Source organism: Myotis brandtii, unplaced genomic scaffold, assembly GCF_000412655.1.
Source record: "Myotis brandtii unplaced genomic scaffold, ASM41265v1 scaffold470, whole genome shotgun sequence".
Lineage (NCBI taxonomy): Eukaryota > Metazoa > Chordata > Mammalia > Chiroptera > Vespertilionidae > Myotis > Myotis brandtii.
Window position 1 is genome coordinate 1886756 of NW_005367953.1, and position 24255 is coordinate 1911010.

Genomic DNA, 24255 nt, shown 5'->3' on the forward strand with positions numbered 1-24255 from the left:
GTTTTAGAAGAGAATGGTTTAGAGTAGCGATTTTCAACCCTTTTCATCTCACATATATACTACTACATTACTAAAATTCTGCGGCACACCAAAAAATGTTTTATTTTTGCTGATCTGGCTACAAAAGTAGGTATAATTTTGATTGTTGTGTGGCTATTGTCATTCTTTTATTTGACAATCCACGGGAAAAGGTCAGTGCCCCTGAATAGTCAGGTACTGCAAGTTTTTAAAATTCTTGTGCCAAATCACTGGTATAGAGTAAATCACACACCACTGGACTTATATCTCTATAATTCAGTTGTGATGATACTGGATAAGAAACTTAATGTTTCAGTTATCTAACCTATAAAAATAAGTTCCTACTCCAATGAGTAACCAACAAAGGAACTTGTAAGTTCCTTTCCTTTCTTACTGCTTTAAATTCTTGATAATTTAAAAGACCTCCTTCATATGGCCTTGCCAATTTTGTCTTTCCAAAACTTTTTTCTTCTCTAGTTAATACTGAAAAAAGATGTAACTATAAAAGGGCCTTTCCTGGGCCTTCAACTGGTGTTTTTCTAGTCTATTGACAGCAATATTGTTTTGTTGGCAAACAAAACCCCCAAATCAATATTTCAGTGTCTTTTACAATACCCCTTCCTGTGACAAATCAAAACAATAATCTTTCCTCCTGGGATTACTAGGCTCCAAATGACAAATACAGTAACAACTAAAACTTTTTTTTTTCTTTAAAGATGACACCTATGAAGGTCAAGGATAAATTAAATGCAGGTCTCTTCATGAACACAGGCCTATTAACTCTATCTCCAGTGCATCTTCTCCCCTAAATATTCTGAGTTCTATGAACGTAAAGTTAGCAACTCCGATATATCTGAATGTTTAAAGATGGTGCTTGAAGTTGCTCTTCTATAGGAATCCTTGGTAGCCAGTTGCCAGTTTAGACAAAAAAGGGAATATGGGCCCTTTTAATATTAATATGCATAAGCATTTTAAAAAATCACTGTACACTTCTGGGAAATAAGTAGAGGCATTATTTATTTGTCATATTTACATACTTACAAAATTGATATTACCCAATACATCATCCTGCATAGTACCTTAAAAACCATATTCTGGGAGTAAAAATCTAAGTTTCTTAATAATTTACGCATAACTCAACATCTTCTAGAACAGCGGTTCTCAACCTGTGGGTCGCGACCATCGGAAAACACATATAGCATATCAGATATTTACATTACGATTCATAACAGTAGCAAAATTACAGTTATGAAGTAGCAACGAAAATAACTTTATGGTTGGGGGTCACAACATGAGGAACTGTATTAAAGGGTTGTGGCATTAGGAAGGTTGAGAACCACTGTTCTAGAACATAGAAAGTTTGGCTTCACAGAACATAAATTCCTGTTAAGAATTTTTTCTAGCCAAGGAATAAAATAAATCCAACAACATATTAAAGTAATTTAGTTGACCCTGAGTATGTCACTAATTTACATAATTTTTAATAGATGTACATAATACATGTTCATCGGTACTCTTACCTACTTGTTCATCTGTATGTACTCTTATCTACTACCATTTTGTATATATTCATTCATCTCAATTTCTTACTTCATTACTCCTTGAGAGAAAGAGGAACAAAGAGTGGGGAAGTAATAATGATAAGAGATCAGAAGAGAAAACCACTAGTATTGCCTAAAGCTTTCCAACTCCATAAGTCTGTGGCACAGTTCTAGGTCCAGGGTTGCTGGATAAACTTAGTAACAGGAAGATCTTGAATTGAATAATCTGAGTACCTCTGTCAACTGAGGTTGATGTTAAATTACTCTTCCTGCATTTTTACCTGTTCTCTTTCACACTAATTAAAACGAAGACATGTATAAACTTATAAAATTCAGTAAGTAGTTACTGGAGCACTTCAGGAAAAATAAATAAATCACAAACTTGACCAAAACAATAGCAGTAAAGGACTGTGTGGAAGACAAGTTTTCTTTCCTAAGAAGCTTGAGGGAGGAAAAAAGCCAACAGCTCCCAGTCCAACTCTAAGAAATGCTAGTGTGGGAGTTGTAAGGAGATGAGCAGAAAGAGAAAAGAACAGAGGGAAGTTGGATGATGGGTAAAAGGACCATGGTCTTAAATCGATGGTGAGCACCAAAACACCAACACTAGCAGACTGCCTTGCTAACGCTGCTGTGGTGTGAGAGAGATAATGAGTTACTTTTAGGATCTGTAAAATTTCCCAGTAATAGAAGGGAAGTAGCAAAAGTATTTTAATTAGGAATACTTTCCTTCATCCATAATCATAATTAGTCATCAGGCCATGCCATGATAAAATACTATTAGAAAAGGGAGCTTTTGAAAATAAAGGACAAATACAAATGGTAGAGAAAGGCTTCTCTTATTCATGAAAGATGGAGAAAACAAAGAGGAAATAAGTATTCTGTCCCTATTATGCCACAACTGGTTTCATCTCTTTTCTCTCATTACTTTGAATGACAGCTTGAATTTCACTGAATACTTATTCATTCAGCCCCAGGTAAAAAACTGCAAAAATACAAAGCAAACCTTATGTGTAATGACAGTGCAGGATAAGAAGAGCTTTAACACCCTTTATAAGATTGTGCTAATTCTTTTATCTCTAAAAACTGCATAGAAGAGTAAATAAATTACATTTATATAAGAAACTATCTCAAGTGTTATTTAAACTTGCATATATAGAGTTTAAAAGTGTAAGACAAACTATTTATTTTTGATTTATATAAAACACAAAAATGGTAAATATATTTGGGAGAAAAAGTTTCACTAAGTACCAAGATAATGGACTAAATAAACCAGATTGCATATAAAAGTTTCTTTGAAAAATTCCATTAAAAGTAAAGGCAGAATGCAGCAAGTTGGAAAAGTAGTGTTTAAGGCAAACTTAGTCAGAAGTAACCTTAATTAAATAAGAAGCATACAATCCCATTAACAACAAAGTAATTCCCTCCCAAAATTTCTCCATTACAATGGAAAAATATGAATGGAATTAGAAATAATGGCTGTTGTCAGAATTTACTAGGAAATACTGAATAGCAGTATTAAGAAAATAACTCAAATGCTTCTGATTTAAAAAATACTCGAATCATTTGCCATTTAGTTGTCACATAACAATCAAAAAGTAAAATGTATTACCCTAATGATCAGAGTATAAATCTGTAAGATGCCAGAAGTTATTTAAAAAGAAAAATATAGAATTATTCACACTATGTGTGTACATGATAACCAAAGAGAAAATGATCCATTCTGTTGTTTTGGCCCATGTTAAAACTATGCAAACAAAATGTGCACCATCTCTCTACAGGTAGGTGTTTTAGGCTAAATTGTTGAGCAGACACTCAGTATCAGACCTGAGATCATGTGCACACACAAAAAAACCTTCAAAGAATGACAGATTAATCTTGAATTAAAAGAAACAATGCTTTTAAAGAATATTCAACGAGTATGTCATTAACTATGTTATGAAAAACAAAATAATCAAGTACATATCAAGTTACATTTCTTAACACATGAATTTGTACTCTAAATCTGGTATCAAATTGTCCTATAAAAATACTTATATATTTGAGAACTATAGTACAGGTAATTAAATGATCATAGAAAGGATCTGTTTCCTTTCATTTGCTGACATGACACCATGGCTTTTTAAAGGGAAAGAAAAACTGCAGCCTATAGGAAAATTACCAAAACTGCTGGATCACTGATGCTATCCAATTTCAGAAAGTAAATGTCTTCTTCACCACCAAGCTCAAGGTGGGGATGTCTCAGGATCTAGGTAGGTCTCTCACACGGTCCTGGGGGGCAGGCGCTGTTTATACATGCCCGCTATTGCTTTGGCTGCACTGTAGATCATCTGTCGACGTGACATGCCAGTGAAAGCCAGGTGCCAATCAGTCCGGCTGACATTTGCTAAACTCTTTTCCAGGACTTCGCCCACTGTCACCAAAAGGCCTGACCACCTCAGGTTGTAGTCCTGGGGAGTTAGACTTTGAGCCTATAGAAAAATGAAATTTATATTATTTATAATACATTTAAAAAATCATTGGAAATAGTTGTGACATTTCAAAGTCTCTCAGGTTGCTCTTAATACTGATGATAGACCCTGAGAAACAGCTAATGCTGCCAACTGTATGAAGTTCCAAAGCTATGAAAGAATCAACACGATATTGCACACAGCTAATTTGTTTAAAATATAATCAAGGTCTTAAGTCTAATGACTATATCTAACAGCTCAGTGTCAGAGAACCTAAGCTCTACTGCTACATTCGGTGTCACTTCAGGTTCATAATAAAATTAGTACTAAATAAAATTAGTACTAAAATAGAAATATTGTATCTGTTTAGTTATGACATTCCTACCAGAAAGAAGGAAATTGCATGCACATTAGGCTTTAATCCATTCAGAAAAGGATAGTTCGATTAATTTGTAGAGTACCCCCAGAAACTTTGTTTTCATGTGAATAAGTTAATACCTATAAAATAATATGCAGTCCAGGATAGCATCATTACATCATTCAAACTCCAACAGTAAGGAAGCACAGAATTAAACTCTTAGGACAGATAAAAAAGGAACAGGGAAAGCTTAATAGCAGGAATAAAAGGAAGGCACATGCGTTGGTATCTTAGTTTTGAAGCTCATGACAAAAAAATAAACAATGACAATAGAAAAAAGGCAAAGTAAAAAGCAAATGACACTCTTTCAGTATCACTCTTCAGAGTTAACCACATAACAGCTTGTTGTGTTTTGTTTTCTATTAATATATATAATGTTAAAGTATACATGTGTGCATATGTAAACATACTGATCATACTAGATGCAGCTTATTTTTACTTGGCAATATGTCCTAAGTTTTGATATTAGTTTATACAGTTTTGATGCTTTGTTCTTTGAGCATTATATCTGTTTTTTTCCAATATGTATTCCTAAAAATAAAATAAAAATGATCCTTCTGCAATGGTCAGACATTTGGCACAGGGGTCAGCAAACTTTTTCTGAAAAGGGCCAGAGAGTAAGCAGTCTAAGCTTTGTGGGCAGGATGGCTTCTACTGTAACTAGTCCATTCTACTGAAGTACAAAAGCAGCCATAAACAACATGTAAATAAATGGGCAGGAGTGTGTTCCAATAAAATTTTACAAAAACAGGCAGGCATGCCAGATTTGGCTGCAGGCTACTTTTTTTGCTGACCCCTGAGGCACCCTTATAATGACAAAGTTTCTAATATTTATCATTACAGAGACTTCTGTCACAGTAGTGAATAAAACGGTCATGGGGTGAAGAGGTTTCCAAGACTCCCCTGACGAGTGCTATAATTAGATTGAAATAATATAAATGCAAAGGTTGATAGAATTATGAAAGCTCAATGTTTAAGCAGGTATATGTAAATAAGTTGTGTCCCTCTACCTGGATGCTTTATGGGAACAGATATTATGTCTGCTAGAGAACACTTTCCTTACCTAGTATTATAAAACCAAACCCTGTTGATAAAGTCCTAACAGAGACTACAGTTAGAAGCATAAGAGTTGATGGAATTACCATGCAAGTTTGTAGTAGAATTGGTATATTTGAATGGGCTTTACATGAAATCGTTGTGTTTCCTTTACCTGACTACTTTGGGGATGGACACTGTATTTCACTGGGGAATGTTTCATCTACCTAGTAATGTAAAACAGAGGCATGTACATCTGCCTTTCAAGCAGTTAAGTAGACATGCTATATGGGAATCAGTACAACTGCATCAGCCCACACAGTATAGAATAGAAGCTGGAGTGATGGTAGGGGCAAAAATCTCTTTGCCATAACCCATGGGGCTTATGGCAAAAACCTGTGCCTCCCAGCAATGACTACTTGGACTTTGGATCAGAGAATTTCCAATTGCGGGGCATTTGCTACCTTGTTATTAGACATTCTTAATTGAAGCTACACTTATGACTGAAGGACATATACTGATGCTGCTGAAGAAATGCCCTAATGGGATGGCAGTGACTGGAACAATGAGCTTTCATAGTTCTATTTCCATACAATGTTATGGAAGTGGTTTACACAGTATCGTGCTGCCGAGGGAATGCGAGGAGGAGATGCAAGCAGGGAGTCTCTTTGCTTGTGGGACCAATTCTGGAGACACCCGAGGAGCTGCTGGAACCAACTGCTGCATGGACAGTGCCCTCTGAACAGCTCTCAGGTGAAAGACTCCTTGGTTTACAAATGGCAGTTCCAAGGTGAATGGACAACATCCCATTTGGAAGGCCACCACTCTGACTAAAAGTGAAAACAAATCAGCAGGGTGGGCTGAAGTGCATGCTGTTTTCCTAATAGTGATGGAAAAATTGAACAGTGGTAAAATCCCCTATGTTTCAGTTTTTACTGATTTACAGGCAGTGGCCTGGCCCTATGGTCAGGCAGGAGGGCAATGGGAACCTAGCCTGTTAAAAGGATGCCCATATGGGCTGAGGGAAATACACTTGCTAGACTCTGATTGCTGCCTGCTCTATGGACCAGCACAGTGGCCAAACCTAATGTCCTTTCCAAAGGTAGAAAAGTTTGGGTATAAATGGAGAGAAGGAAAAATAGTTGCTATGGGTAAGAGAATGAATAAATGGTTTATGTAATGAGGGAAATCGAATATTACATTAACAACTCAAAAGGCTCAATGCAAGAGATGATACTGTCTCTTAGCTTCATTATACATGCATGCCTTGTTTTATTTCACTTCACTTCCTGCTTTACAGATATTGTTTGTTTTTTTACAAATTTAAGGTCTGTGGCAATCCTGCATCTATCAGCACCATTTTTCCAACAGGCTCAGATAATGGTGAGCACTTTTAAATTAAGGTATGTGCACTATTTTTTATAGACATACTGATATTATTGCACTTAATAGACTACAGTATTGTGTAAACCTTACTTTTATATGCACCAGAAAACATTGTGGTGGTCTGAAACCTAACCTGCACTATCTATGAGGCATGCTTGTACCAGGTGCCTGAAAGGGTGAAGCCCTATATTGCTGACATCGCCTTTGCTTTGGGAACCTGAACAGATCAAATAGAAACCTGCAAACCTGAGTGGCCCCACCCTGGGAGACATTTTCATATATGAAAGACTAGAAGTTATTAATAACTGAATGGGAGCTTAATGTGCCTGTTTCAAGACCACAGTGGTAGACTCTAATAAGAAATACATAGTCTTCATCCCAATTTTTGGCAGAGCTCCCAAAACTCTTGTAATTTCCTAAGTGTGAAGAGCTATAAAGATGTATTAGGTTAATGAGATGACTTTGGAAAGCTTCATTGAGGTGATTAAGGTTGAATCATATGAAACTGCCAATATTTGACTTTTTTAGACAGCAATTCCGTATGGTTCAACCTAATTACTAAATCGACCATTTTGTCCAATTTTTCTAATTTATTGGTATAACAATATGCATAATATTTGCTTACAATCTTGTAATCACCTTCATATTAGAGTTTAATGTTAACATCTACAAAAATGCTTTCTTGTACTTCTGAAAATACATTACGGTATAAATAAAAGGTTCAATAACTTCAAAATTCCAAGCATCAATTCTTAGTCCCCATGTAAGCTGTAAACCTATTACTACGAGAGCCACAAGTTGCTTTCAGGGATTCTATGCACACATCTGCCCAACTTATATGTGAGTACATACATGTATTTTCTTGGGAGAGAATCCAATAAAGTTTTGAGATGACAATGTGCATGAGTACAAATGTGATAAAAAAAGTCAACAAAAATACCATTTAAGAGTACAAAGATTCCAATGTAAATAAGCATTTATATTCCATTTGTTCAAGAAAAAAGTAACAAAAATATAGAAAGAATCAAAATCATTACACATTTATGCCTCAGTATAGAAACAATGTGAATAGGTAAAGACATATGCCTTACACTAAGGTTCCTACTTACCACCAAAGAGGAAGATCAAGACAAAGGTATTAGGGAAAATAAAGGAAAGGTGAACATAAAACCAGAAGAGGTAAATCTCTTTTCATCTTAGGGTAAGGAAAATAGTGATTAACTATATTACCTTTGTAAAGACAGTTGGAAAACAAAAGTAAAGAGGTACTAAAACATAGAAGGAAAAAAAGCTAGGAGGCTATTTTCAACAAAAAAATCTGCCCACATTTTTATTTTGAAACAATATTGAAAGCTTCCCTGGAGCATAATGAAATGGAAAAAACTAACCTGTTGTACGAATTCCAAAGGCACTGGTGTAGCTTGTGTAAATGTTTCTAGATGAATGCCATGGACAGGATCTTCAACTATCAAACAGCCAATATCAAACCATCTGCAACAGAATATGAGTTTCAAGTTATGTGCTAAATAAGAGGTATAAGTAATATCATTTTGATAAAATATTAACGGATTTCAAAAAGGAAATGTTTTTCTAATCAATTTTCAAGAAAACCCATAAAAACAATATATAATATTCTCCTGTTGGCTTAATTCCAAGAAGAGGAATAATAATAAAAAAATAATTGAAAATTACTTATCATGGAAAGTTCTTGTGTATTCACTGTGGTGCTAGTGAATACACGTTAGAAGAACTCCAAGGTCATCTTTGTTCTCCAAAAACTATCATGCTCCTAAACATGTCCACCCAGATATCCCTTTCAACTCAATAAATCTAAAACTACAATATCTATCATACCCACCAAACCTCTTCCATTTCTTTCACTATTAGTGCTGTTGGCTGAGGAAACTTTCAGTTCTCCTTCCCCTCTTCTTCCTACTAATCTTTCAACTTCACCTTACTCCCTGCCCCAGGGAGAAAGAAAAACGGCAATCTCTACTGATCAAGTTCAAATAGTCTGTCATGCATAATATTTTTAATATGTCACTTGAAAAAATATGGAAAATTTTTTCTATATAGCCAACTGGAAAAGTTATTAGTAAATTAAAAAATAAGCTCAGAGGGAATAACAAATCCTTTCCTCATTCCTGATAAATTCTTCACAATGAAAACTTTTTCTATTTAAAAGATACTTGTAAGTTGACTTAAGTGAAGTCAACTATAACACCACCAGCATTTTAATTAACCAGAATCAAAACCACGAGATGCCCTATCATCACTAATCATCCAGAAAATGCAAACCCAAACCATATGTAATATCACCTCACACCTGTTGAAATGGCTATTATCAAAAAGGTGGAACACTTACAAACTGTTGGTACGAATGTAAATTGGTACAGCCACTATGGAAAACAGTATGAAGGTGTCCCAAAAAATGAAAAATAATATCATATGATCCAGCAATCTATTTCAGAGTATTTATAAAACACTAAAAGATGTATGTACCCCTATGTTCACTGCGACATTACTTAAAAGAGCCCAGGTATGGAAGCAATGTAAGTGTCCACTGAAGGATGAATGGGTAAAGAAAATGTGTACACAGACACTGGAATATAATTCAGCCATAAAAAAGGACATCTTGCCATTTATGACAAGGCACATGGACATTGAGAGCACTATGCTCAGGGAACTAAGAGAAAGACAAATATTGTATGATTTGACATATATGGAATCTAAAAACAAATTTAAAACACAGAACACGACATACAACGAGCAGATTGGTGCTTGCCAGAGGCTGGGTGAAGGGGATCAAAAGGTACAAACTTCAAGTTATAAAATAAGTCATGGGAATATAATGTACAACGTGGTGACTACAATGAATAATACTGTATTGTATATTTGAAAGCTACTAAGAAAGATCTTAAGAGTTCTCATTACAAGAAAAAAAAAAGCCTCTTACTTGTCAGGAAGCAATTCTGCAATAAAGTTTTCTACTGACACAGCAATCTGTTTCTCATGGATCACTCCAGTTCGACGCAAGGTATCTATCCGTTCCTGGGCACCCTGAATAACAGGGTAGGTTAGAAACCATTTCAAATTATTCATTACTAAATATACTAATTTATGATTATACAAGCAATACATGCATACATTTATACAAACACTCATTCACACAATGCAGAAGACAAAAGGTGAAAAAGTACAATCGTGTTCCTCTCAGTACTCGGTTTGGAGTATGCCTTCCAAATTATTCCAATTTGCGTTATTGTTTTGGTTGCTACTGTAAAATGAATTATTTATATATTCTACGTTCTAAATGGTTATTACTAAGAAAACTGTGTTTTTTTAATGTTAACCTGGCAAGGATTCTAAATGGTTATTACTAATATAAGAAAACTGTGTTTTTTTAATGTTAACCTGGCAAGGAGCCCTCCTACTGAATAAAATTGTTTTATCAATCCCAGATTTTTAGTTGATTCTCTCAAATTTTCTAAGTAGGCAATCATATCAATAGTAAATTCTTCTGATTCTCTTTAAATATAACTTTAAGGTGACAGTTTTAAGTTTTATTCAGAAATATCACCATTAGTGAAACAAAACTGAGGGGCTACAAACACTATGCAGATAAATCAAGATCATGAATTAAATAATCTTTTTACAGAAAACTAAAAACTGGACTAATGAAAACAAGGTTGCTGTTTACTATTTTTATCTGAATCACTTCATAAACAGTGATCATGAGTAATGTGTTCAAAAAGCCAGATAAAAAGTTATTTCTAAATAAAATTAGCCATAGTTAAATACCTATTTTTATTTTAGACAGCAGAGCTTAATAGTGAATGAGATTAAGGGATCAATTCCCATTCAAGTGAAAACTGAGAAAGCTAAGATACTTCTAGAGACAACTGAATTTATTTCAGAGATAACTGAAATAAAGAACAGAAAGTGAAAACTAGATGAGAATGAGTAAAGATATTAACTTATAAAGATGAAGGATGAAAGAAGATGTTTACAATTAAATCAAGACTGTGTATTTTTGCTTACTCTTAACTCTTACATCTCTAGTATATAGCACAGTGTCTAACCCAGCCGTGGGCAAACTATGGCCCGTTTGAAATGAATAAAACTAAAAAAAAAAAAAAAGACCGTACCCTTTTATGTAATGATGTTTACTTTGAATTTATATTAGTTCACACAAACACTCCATCCATGCTTTTGTTCCAGCCCTCCGGTCCAGTTTAAGAACCCATTGTGGCCCTCGAGTCAAAAAGTTTGCCCACCCCTGGAAGGCCTGTAGTAAGAACTTAACTAGAGGAAAAACTGAAAAAAAGAAAGAGTTTCTGAAGGCCTGTATTGCTAATGTTCAGAATCGAAGTAATTTTTGGAAAAAAAAAATGTAATGAATAAGATAAACTTAGTTCTTTATACTGGATATTATAAATTTACCTAATTCACTCCTCCCAAGAGGTAGTTATGGCTGAATTTTAATTATAAAGTTGAAATAAATGTTAATTCAGTAAAAACTATTAATGGATTAGGGGTATGTTTAGAGACTCACCCCTAACTCTTTGAAGGTGATATCTCAGCTATGCACTATAACAAAATATTCCTAGATTTTATGCTTCCAGGGAACAGAAACTGTTCATTTCTTAGTATCCTACAGCACTGGACTTTATACTTCGTAAGGGTCATAAAATATTTCACTGAAATTAATTAGCACCTATTAGAGATATAGAAATGAGCTAGGTAGACAAGTCTAATTCTTTTTTTGTTTGTTTACAGAATCCAGAAGAGAAAATGAACAGGGGGTTATATTCACCTCTTTTATCCTCTGACCACATTAATTAAACGTGGCATCTTTTGGAGTCACAATTATAGAAATTTTAATATCATTCCCTACCAATATCCAGAGAATGGAATTTTACCTTTATTTTCTAAAAGTATAGGGGATCAAAAATTAGGTGGTATAGAGGCCACATTGAATTATCTCAGTACTAAAGTAAGATACCCAAAGACCCTAGAGCAGGGGTCCTCAAACTACGGCTTGTGGGCCACATGCAAATACAAATATTGTATTTGTTCCCGTTTTGTTTTTTTACTTCAAAATAAGATATGTGCAGTGTGCATAGGAATTTGTTCTTGGTTTTTTTAAAACTATAGTCCGGCCCTCCAACGGTCTGAGGGACAGTGAACTGGCCCCGTTTAAAAAGTTTGAGGACCCCTGCCCTAGAGCTTACCCTGTACTCTAAGGACTTATACTAAGAGTCATGGATTTAGTGCTGTTAACTATGAGAGTTTAATGTTAATGATTTAAATATATACATTAAGGTGTATTTAAACATAGCAGAGATAAAACAAAGTTATTTATTAACTGGTTGGCAAAAATGCTGTAATTAGAGGCTCCTAACCCTGAAGAAATACATACTCATAAGTGTAAAGTATTACTAATAGTGATAGTAATAAAAAGCTTATGGGATTTGAGGGTTATTATCTCTTTAGTAATTGATTTGAATGTTAACACTGGGTTAAGAATATCTCTTTTAGGACTCATTTTCTTTTTGTGCTCTCTGCATGTTTACTCCCCCAATTAAAAACCCACCTTAGGTTTCTTTAAAAGTCCACTATATCTTCATAACACTACAGAGTTGTCCAATTAAAACCAAGCTGATCATTTCATTATGTAAAAACCACTTAGCTCCATACAGACCACAGGATTATTACCAGAATTATGAAGAGATTACTGCCAGTTTCAATACCCAGAAGGTCTTCCTTCTATTACTTACTTTTAATCCAGCTGCATAGCCCACTGGTTGTGGGGCAATATTGGACTGAACAGCTTCCCCCATAACCACAGCTAAGCCAAAGACCTCCTGGAAGGCATCTCGGACAGCAGCAACTTTTACTTCTTTATTTGAGGTCACTACAATATCCAGTTCACCTCCAGATTCTACAAACAACAGCAGAAAATTTCAATTCCAAATTAAAATAATCAAATTCTCATAATTACTACGATAGGTTGACATTTCATTTGCATAATTACTAAGCTCATAGAACAATGCAATATAGGCATTTTATTCCAACAAGAGCTTAGCCCAGAACTACCAAATTTTCCTTCGTTTTAAAAATGAGAACTAATGCATTATCTAAGGGAATCTATTTGCAAGCAGAAGATGGCACATACCTTCTAATGGTTCTGGTTATCATATCTGCCACAAATACAGCACCACACTGTTCTGTATTCTATGAACTACTGTTCCAGAACATATCAGTAGCTCTCCCTGATGACAGCGTGATATAGTCAAACAGCTAGGGAGATGCTGCACACCATATTTCTTTCTTGGAAATTTATAAGGTACATTAGCATAAAGATTCTGAGAAATCCAACAATTAAAAATCATGACTATAACCCAGTACTTCCATGCTTAATCTGTTCTTGGAACACTTTTTTAGCATCTAATAATAGCTCCTGTTCCATAGATATCTATTTGAGAAATGATGTTAGGGCCACTATGAAAACAGATTTTCTATTATACTGCTCTACTAATTTAGCCAAGTTTCATTTTCTGATTAAATTTTAGATAGACACATTTATTGCATTTTAAAGGCTGTAAATCAAAATGGTTTTTCTACTGTTAATTACTAGAGACATATCTATCATACACAAAATTCTAACAACACATGGATGCCACAGTTGCCAATCCTTCAGCAATCACAGGAATTAAATATCTGACTTGTGAAATACAAGTCACATATTTGGGACACTATTTATAGAAAATGACTATTACTGATGTAACCTGTCAAAGACTTGCACAGAAGTTCTGCACTAAACAAGGACTACCATGAAATATGCTTTTTATCTAGAAAATAGTTTAAAATATGGGAGATGAAGTTTTATTATACATCCCCATCACTGAAAAAAAAATATATACCACAAATAAATGGGTATTTATAAATTATACATCTATTACTGACCTAATACAAATAATGCAAGTATATATTAAAAAAATGAAGTGCCAACTTTTATAAAACTTGAAATTTAAAAAGGCTAAAAGCAATATGAATTTAAAAATTTTAATATTGCAATTTTAAAAACCTGTGTACTATTTAGAGTAATTTAATCAAATGTGCCTAATTACTTTTAAGATCTTGATCTAACATTTCGTGATACACTGAATTCAAAGGCCTGGTTCTAAGCACAGCATACTTTGCTACTTGGCATTAGGCTATCTCTGGTAAGAGAGATTTCTTAAGAAAGCCATTTGTATTGTAAAATATTTTGCCCCAGAAACGATGCTATGGTTTTCCTAATAAATATCTTCTGAAACAGTTGAAAATATTTTCTAAGTATCTGAGTTTTTTATTATGGATCCCCCCCCACTTTTTTTTTATCAGACGTTACTAAGACCTAAAAGCAATAGCTCACATAGGAGAGAAGAGGAAACATACTTTTTTCTTGTTTTTTTCTTCCATATGAGACTTTTCTTGACTCTAGCTGAGTACTACTCCACTAAGCTTTCACTTAGCGTGGCCTTTCATAGCAAAGGGAGAACTAATTAAAAGAATGTAGAAAGTTAAACTGTGTTAAAATATATTAGAGCATTTCTAATAGCTCTTGTGCCTTTATGATGCATTTAAAATTTTTAAATCAAATGATTTCTAGAATATCTGAGTAAAAATATCGTTTCACTTTGTTTTATTAGATAAGAATGGTCTTGCTTTTGCTGTCAAGACAGTGTCTGCTTTTCCACACTCAGTATTACTTTTTAAAGCTGATTAAGATTATATGTTATGTTATCTAATAATATAAACTTCACTTTGTATCTCTTCCTCCACCCTTGGGTTTTTTTTTTTTACTTTTTCTTGATGTCATGCAGACTACTGGCTTGAGAAATGGTCTTGGATTATAGTCCTAACTATCATTTTCTAGCATCATTATTTTGTGGAAGTCACTGAACTTGTTTTATAGAAAAGTACCTATCACCTCACAGGGCTTGCTCTAAGAATACATAAAATAATGGCTTTCACAGTCTAATACAGTACCCATTAAAAGAGCAAGAGCTCCAAAAATTCTTTCTCTCATTCAAAATAGGAGCTTGTGGAGATTATCATGATATGTTCATTGTCAAACTTGATTATTATGAATATGTAAAATCAATATGCATGGTAGGGCCTGATTTCTAAGTCCTTTAGCAGGTATAAACTCCAAAAATAATTAAGCTGATTTAATTCCTGATTCAAGGGAAGCAAAGTGGTTAGTTGTCAAAAATTGAATATGGGTTTAATCTAGTTCCACCAAGCTGTATGACCTAGGATAACTTAAATCTCTCTGAACCCAGGTTCCTCATCTAAAACTTGAGGAAAATAATACCTACATTGCAGAGCTCTTGGTACAATCAGTGCCTGGCAGAGCAAGCATTTAACAATTGGTACTTACCATTGTTAGATCTTGACATTTACTACATAGTAAACTACCAACTTAGTCAAGACTCATTAAAACTATTGACTTTTTGCCCTAACCAGTTTGGCTCAGTGGATAGAGCATCGGCCTGGGGACTGATTCCGGTCAGGGGTGTGTGCCTTGGTTGCGGGCACATCCCCAGTGGGGGGTGTGCAGGAGGCAGCTGATCGATGTTTCTCTCATTGATGTTTCTAACTCTCTATCCCTCTTCCTTCCTCTCTGTAGAAAATCAATAAAATATATTTTTAAAAAACAACAAAACTATTGACTTTTTATTGCCATTAAAAACCTATATTCAGATACCTGGTACACAGCTTTGGTTTGTAAATTACCTTAAACAGAATTACTAATAACTGGTCACTGATACTGCTAAACGATTATATTTTTTCACATACTGGACATGTACATTAAAAATTAAAGGGCAGACTGCACGTCTATGTCAACTGTCTGGAGGATTCTTGGTAATGAAGATTCAAAAATGGATAAAACAGCTTTCACAACAAGTAATTACAGTAATCTACAGTATTATTAATAGATTAACTTCCTCTAAAAATATTATTACTGAGTTAAACATAAATATACTTATTTAAAATAGATAACTGAAGAAATGTCAAAACCAAATATAAACAAAGCATCACTTCAATTATCAACAGTGAATAAAGTAAAAGTCATATAAAGCAAGTGACTAGTCACAGTTACACGTAAATTCAGTAAGTACGCATACTAGTAATTCATACTGTTTTTACTCCTCCAAAGTTTATTCTGAGGAGTTTTCAAAATGCATTTAATGGTGATTAAGAAAAAGATGAATTAAAAATACCAAGACTAATATTTGACAATCAATATAAGACTATTAAGAGGATTTCTACCAATTTTAAGACCTGTGGATTTCCAATTAATGGCTAACATTAGCACATACTTTTAAAATACATGGCAGATGCTAGTCTATCTTAAGTACATACTGATATATGGAGCCATGCCAGGGTCCAGCGTTGTAATCATGCTTTCTACAGAATGTTTTGTTTTATCAAGCACAGATTTCACCATAGGATTCCCAGCTACACCCTGCATAAAACAAATTAACATATAAATACCCATTCTAAGCAAAGAAAACAATGATCACCCGATAATGAAATAAATTATTTTTTAGGTTTCCAATGCATCACAGAACTGTACTTTTATAAAATATAAGAAACACAAGGTTATAACAATGTTAAATTGCTATTAAATTTCAAAATGCTTACTCTCAATTTCTCTTATCTATCACAGACCCACAACAAACTGCAGACCACATTTTTAGTAGCACTGGTCTGGGACGTATGTATATTTTATCTACATATGTGTGCATGCATATATATTTACTTAATTTCTATGTATATGTTATTTCACTTATTTATCTAAAAGACTAGGCAAAACTTGTCCATCAAGGTCCCAAATAAAGATTGTAATCAGATGTCTCCATAGGCCCATACTTTGTTCCCTAATAAAACAATAAAAATAGTGAAAACATTCTTATCTATTCCCCAAAGCAGCTACCTGTTAACTTAATATAAAATATTCTGCTATGTTTTACCAGAGTTTCTTCTTTGTCCTAATTCCTGTTTCTTGTTTTGTTCATACCCAAATTCTCACTTTTAAGCCAGGCCTCTGGATTGTGTGTTTTTTTTCCAATTAGAATTAACATTCAATATTACATTAGTTTCAGGTCTACAGCATAGTGAACAGATCTTTATATAACTTACAAAGTGATCCCTCGATAGGCCTTGCACCCATCTGATTCTTAAAACCACATATTAGAAATAAGGAGCCAGGTCTGAGTACCTCCCTCCTGTGCTCCACTACTCCCATGGTAAAAGATTATTGAGAGCAATGACTCAAGATGGCATCTGGCTAACAACCATGATTCCACCTCTTCCAACCTACCATTAAGCTAAGGTGATTCAGAAAAAACAATGAGTTCGTTAACACTGACATTTAAGACTGTCAACCAACCTTATGCTGAACATCAGAAGTTATTCATAAAACCTGAAGACCAAAACTGGGTATTCAACTGATAACTGACATAATGACATGCTTTTCACAAGAAAAGTGATAGTCCTTATACAAAGAAAGCCTTTAAAAAGCAGAGAGAGATATGAAAAAAAACGGCTTAGAAAAACGCCATCTTCATGAAACATGAAAAATGCAGTAAGTCAGTCAACCACATACTAATACCTAAAAATGTTCAATATACAACTAAACTGCAGCCAAGCCACCAGCAGAATATTGGTGGGAAATTGTGGGGGGTACTCATGGAGCGATTCCAAATTTCACCAAGAAAAATAAATGGAAAAAATAGTAAAGAAAATTTTTAAAGAACAGAGAAATCAGCAAACTTATACAACCAAATACTGATGTATTTTTATGGATGCAGAGACCTGAAACTGACCTCGCTTACTCACCAACGAACACTTCGCCGTCCCCACCTCAGCACAGAGTAGGCTTTCAATGAATATTAATAGTTACAAAAACTAAAACAGTGTAGAACTATTGCAAGGACAGGCAGAGCAGTGGAATAGAATGCAGAGCTGAGAAGCTGACACTAACCAACAATTCAGTAACTGAGATAAAGGTGACATATCAAATCTCTGAGATATTATGTTGGAATAGTCGATTAAGTGGTTGAAAGAAAATTAAAATTGACTTCTACCTCATATAATAAAGTAGGTATAGCTACATTAAATTGGCAAGTATAAAAAAATAATTAAGAAACCAAAGAATGCCCTAACCGGTTTGGCTCAGTGGATAGAGCGTCAGCCTGTGGACTGAAGGGTCCCAGGTTCGATTCCGGTCAAGGGCATGTACCTTGGTTGCGGGCACATCCCCAGTAGGGGGTGTGCAGGAAGCAGCTGATCGATGTTTCTCTCTCATCGATGCTTTTAACTCTCTATCCCTCTCCCTTCCACTCTGTAAAAAATCAATAAAATATATTTTAAAAAAACAACAAAGAAACCAAAGAAAAACATTTATCATATATTAATAGTGGAAAGAGTCATTTTTATCATGAAAAAAATTGAAAAGAAAGAAGACTGATAGAAATGACTCCTGAAAATTTAGAAACTTTTGTGACAAAAAGCATATTCTTACTACAATATCAGATCTTATGAATTCATTAAGAAAGTCATCCCAATTCAAAACTGAGCAAAGAACATAGAGATTTCACAAAAGAAAACTAAATTGTAAATAAATCTGAAAAAAAAGTTCAAATTCAGTAACAAAGAAATGCAAATTAAAACAAGGTATTTTTTTGCCTTTCAAATTAGAAAATATTGTACTTCAAGATAATTAATCATTGCTAGCAAAGTGAAAAATGCTTTAACAGTCTATTTTGGAATAACCTTCTTGGACAGCAATATGTATCAGTAATTTTTTTAAAATTTTGTTTTATTGCTTAAAATATTACAAAGAGTGGTACATATGTCTCCTTTTTTCCCCCCCTTGACCTTTCCCTGACCTCCCCTACCCCCCAGTGTCTTTGTGTCCACTGGTTATGCTTATATGCATGCATACAAGTCCTTTGGTTGATCTCTTACCCCTGTATCAGTAATTTTTAAAGTTCACTTGCACATACATTGGGAATTAATCCTGATGAAACAGATGAACACAAAGATCTGCATATAAGAGCAGTCATCATAGTTTTATTGATTAGAATTACAATTAGAAAATGCCAAATCACATTAGCAAAATAAAATATGGGAAATAAATGCAATGGCATGTAGGGCAAAGCAGCCAGAAAGAAAAAATTTCTGAAGATATGCTATGGCTAGGAAGATATTCCTGATATACCGTAGGTAAAGACAAACAAAAGACATCTCCACATGCACTACCCCAATTTGATTTTTATTTAAAAAGAGATTAACATCCACATAGATATGCACAAACAAAAGACTGAAACTATAGAAAACTGGTAAAGAGAATAAAAATCATTTTTTCCCTTACACCATTTTGTATTTTCAAAATTCTCTCTAATGAATGCCTATTAGTTTCATAAAAGTTAAGCATGGTTTTTAAAGTAAATAAGCTCACCTTGATAAAACCCCAGAGTCCACTCGCAGATGCTTCATCCTGATCTCTAACAATTCTAGGATCTTCTTGTTCCTCTGGAAAAGTAATGGCTGAGGTGGTTTCAGTTCCCGGGGCCAGAGGTGTCAAACTGGCTTGCTGAGTAATGGGGGCTGGCAAAATACCTAGTTAATGGCAAAAATGTTTAATATATGTAATTTATTCCATAAACCATTTCCTATAAAAAGAAGATACAATATATGAGATGAGCAATTTAAAAAAGCTTAAATAATGTATCTGTATACCCAGGCATTTCAAGATTGAGTTATGAACTCAAAGAATCACCTAAAACTATTTTATAAAATACAAATGAAACAAAATTCCAAAAAATAAATTTCTTTTTTTCATAGGCTTACACCAATTGTCCTGAAAATGTACAAATAAAATAACAAGCAAAAAGTACTTCATGCTCTGGACAGTGTTGCTCAGTGGTTAGAATGCCAGTCCGTGCACAGAAGGGTCACAGGTTGGATTCCTGGTCAAAGGCACATACCTGGGTTTCAGGTTCACTCACCACTCTCGGTTAGGGGCATATGGGAGGGCAACCAGCTGATGTGTCTCTCTCACATCCATGTTTCTCTCTCTCACTCTCTCCCCCTCCCTCCCTTCCACTCTCTATGAAAAGCAATGGAAAAAATATCCTCAGGTGAGGATTAACAAGAAAAAAAAAGTACTTCACATTTACTCTATTTAGCACTTGGATGTGGTCAGCTATAGTTCTAATCTGTTTAGTGCATAATAATCACTAGTGTAAGCACCCAAGCCTATCACATAAAAGCATATAACAATTAGTACACATACTCTCTATACCAGTGATGGCGAACCTTTTGAGCTCGGTGTGTCAGCATTTTGAAAAACCCTAACTTAACTCTGGTGCCGTGTCACATATAGAAATTTTTTGATATTTGCAACCATAGCAAAACAAAGATTTATACTTTTGATATTTATTTTATATATTTAAATGCCATTTAACAAAGAAAAATCAACCAAAAAAATGAGTTTGCGTGTCACCTCTGACACGCGTGTCATAGGTTCGCCATCACTGCTCTATACCCTACTTAAACTCAAAAAGAAAATTCACATACACATAAACATGGGTATAATACTTTTACTCTACAAAAAAATTTACTTGTAAAGGTTGATATGCAAAGTTGGATAATAAAAATTATAGCAAAGCTGTTTCCAAAAATAAGAAATGATAGGCAGAAAATAACAAGGATGAAGTTTTAATATTGGTTTCTAACAACCATTCCAGAGAGGCCAATAGAAGGTATAGCTGACCTAGAAAAGGAAATGACACAATACCACCAATTTACAGCCCACAGAAGCTTTTATTTGGTTTTAAATTTTTACCAGGCTAAATAAAACTACTCCCTGGACTAGTCAGTCCTGATAATTTTTTAAGTAAAGTTTTAAAAAATTCTCAAATTTCACCTTGATGTTTCTCAATAAGTGCACAAAATATTAGGGCAAAATTTTGGAATTTTGTCTGACAGTCCATATACTAATCATGTACTACTAAGTTTTACAACATATAAAAATCATATACTAAGTTACATCAGCTTTATTTTAATAATTTAAATAGCAAAAACATGAGAATAGGAAACTCTGAAAGTCCAAGAAATGAGTTTAAAACATTAATGCAGAGAAACTGGAACCCCTATACATGGCTGGTAAGAGAGCTGCTTTGGAAAACAGTCTAGTGGTTTTTAAAGTCAGCAATTCCATGCCTACGTACATATCCAAGATAAATGAAAATATGTCCACACAAAAACTTGTACACAAATGTTCATAGAAGAGGTATTCATAATAGCCAAAAAAGTAGAAACCACCACCGATGAATAAACAAAATATGGTATATCCATTCAATGGCATATTACCCAGCCATAAAAAGGAATGAAATATTGACATATGCTACATGGATGAACCTTGAAAATACGCCAAGTGAAAAAGCCAGTTACAAAAGGCTGCATATAATAAGATTCCATTTACATAAAATGTCCAAAATAGGCAAATTCAGAGACAGAAAGTAGATTAGTGGTTGCCTAGGGCTGTGAGGATTTGGGAGGAAGTAGGGAGTGACTGCAAATAGTTATGCAGTTTCTTTTTGGAGTGATTAAAAGGTTCTAAAATTGTGGTCACGGTTGCATAATTCTGTAAATACATTAACTAATGAATTACACCCTTTAAATGTGAGAATTATATGGTATGCAAATTATATCTTATTATTATTTGAAAAACAAAACATTATTTGAAAAACAAAACATTAGCTATAACCACTTATTTCAAAGTATGAGTAAGAGAGGATTACCCGTTACTGGAGGTGCAGAAAATGACGGCATCAGGGGTGTCTGGGGAGCTCTTCCTGCATGTCCCCTTGTAATGTCATACGCTGATCCGACAGAAAATCCTGATGTAGGAGGACCCGAAGGGGGCGCAGATGGAAGAGTACTTGGGGCAGAAGTTGAAGTTGGGAAGGGGGATAAAGGAGGATTACTAAAGGCAGCGGCAGTTGGTGGAGACACAGGAGGTGGTATAGCAGTAACAAGTGGTGGAGCAGAAGGAACTGGTGAAGGAGGCACAAAAGGCAATGATGCTGAAGGCCTCACAGGAGGAAGGGATGGCTGAGGGGTAGAGGATGCGTGTGGTGGCAGGGGCTGCACAGAAGATACATTTGGAGAAGAAAAAGAACTGGTTGCAGCTAGGAAAAGGGGAAGAGGAAAAAAAAAAGACAAAATTGGAAACACTTTCACTTAGTTTTCATGACTTTCTTCTTGCAAAATGTTTAAATATAACAGACCACATCCCATAATTTAAAAAATGTATACTTTAAAATATACAACAAATATGACTTCCAACTCCCAAAAAAACTTATTAAAATAAGTTTTAATATATGCATTTTTTAAATTGACACAGAAAAGAGAAGTCTCTTCACTATCCTTAAAACACACTATATGCGGGGACCCTTTTCCCCTCCCTATGTGGGAGTCCATTCTGTGGAATTCTTGCCCTCTCCCCACGTGGGAGTCTGTACTTATTCTTGAATAAAACTCCATCTTTGCTATACCAAAAAAAAAACCAAAAACCAAAAAACAAACAAACAAAAAAACACTATATGCTAGACAACTCCATGTACCTAAAGGAACGGGGGTGGAACACATCGCAGCAGAAGCAGCAGTAGCAGCAGCAGAAGCAGCAGCAGCAGCCAGTCCTGCTGCAGAATTTGGTGGAGGAGTTCCAGGTGGTGTTGTCTCTATTCCACTCTCTTCCATCATTTTTCTTCAATTATGATATACTGTAAAATTATAAAAATGTAGTAAGTATTACACAGTAGTCAAAGCATATTTTTAAAGCTTGTATAGTTAGAGAATAATTTTAAAGAATAATCTTTCGGATGGGTGTTTCAGGCTTCTTAGGATATATTCCTAGAAGTGGGATCACTGGGTCAAACAGCAATTCCATTTTTAATTTTTTGAGGAAACTCCACACTGTTTTCCCCTAGTTGTACTAGTCTTCATTCCCACCAACAGTGTATTAGGGTTCCCTGTTCTCCACATCCTTGCCAGTACGTGTTGTTTGTTGATTTATCTGTAATACTTTCAACAACAAAGATAATAAAAAATAATAAAGAAATATACCCAAAACAAAAGAATAATCATAAGAGACAGATGTCTTTATGTTTATAATGCCACTTATTTCCAGATGAAGGGTCTGTCAAGATTCCTAAAAAAAAAAGTCTGGAAGAATGTTAAATAGGCAATCTGTGACATACTTATTACTGGGAAATAATTGTATGTTAACTATATAATTAATCATTATGATTTTATGTTAACTATAATTACTCATCCAACAATTTCAAACAGTAAATTACTAATTTACTTTCTGTCACACGCATACATTTTATTTTATTTTAAATATATTTTAAATATATTTTTTATTGATTTCAGAGAGGGAGAGGGAAACGGAGATAGAAACATCAATGATGGGAGAGAATCATTGATCAGCTGCCTCCTGCACACCCCACACTGGGGATAGAGCTGGCAACCCAGGCATGTGCCCTTGGCCGACATCGAACCGGGGACCCTTCAGTCTGCAGGCCGACACTCTATCCACTGAGTCAAACCAGCTAGGGCGATGCATTTTAGATTTATATCTGGGTTCCAGTCACATTACATTTAAAATAAAAATCAGTATTTTTGAAACACTTCTTCTCTCCCAATAAAGCATTGTATGTGGGCTACTCCCGTTAACACTGAAAAATAATAAAATATGCTCAATTCTCGGTTTTCCTCACATTAATGGCTAAATGATATGTCAGAGTTTTAGAAAAGTTAACTATAGCAAAAATGCCACTAGATACCAGAATCCTAACAGACGATAATGATGACAAAATATGGAAAAATTCCTTTATAAATTACAAAATTTCAAGCCTGTCTCCAGCATAAATTCAAAACTTCTAAATACACCAAATTTGTTTTTTATGTTTTTACTCATTTATCCTTCAGTGAAGGTCGACTACTTGCGAAGCATTGTACTGGTGCCTCTGGAAAAACAATGGATGCAAAAACAGGATACTTACAGTCCAGGAGATAATCAAAGAGTAATACCAATGTACAAAGAACTGTAGCCTGAGGTGTGTGCTCTGGGTGTGAGAACAGTTTTGTATGACAGGAATGATTTTGACCTGAAGGTCAGGAAAGGGTCCCCCAAAGTTCTGAAGAATGTGCAGAATTTAATTAAGACAAAAAAAGTGAATGTATAGGAAGTATAAAGGCCCTGACAAGGTAGAGGAAACAAGACACATTAAGAAATCCCATTGGCACAAAACAGAAAAGAATGAGGGCTGGAGACACA

At 34.6% G+C, this 24255-nt stretch overlaps 1 protein-coding gene across 1 annotated transcript; it reads right to left on the reverse strand.

Annotated features, from left to right (window-relative positions):
• Positions 1–1295: 1295 nt before the first annotated feature.
• On the reverse strand, positions 1296–22722 carry PRRC1 (proline-rich coiled-coil 1). The gene is made up of 8 exons (XM_005875837.2): positions 22538–22722; positions 21713–22102; positions 19366–19526; positions 16263–16365; positions 12626–12789; positions 9802–9905; positions 8234–8336; positions 1296–4027 (listed from the first exon to the last, which is right to left on the reverse strand). The coding sequence occupies exons 1-8, from the start codon at positions 22674–22676 to the stop codon at positions 3818–3820; spliced, it is 1374 nt and encodes a 457-aa protein (XP_005875899.1). The 5' UTR covers positions 22677–22722; the 3' UTR covers positions 1296–3817.
• Positions 22723–24255: the final 1533 nt, after the last annotated feature.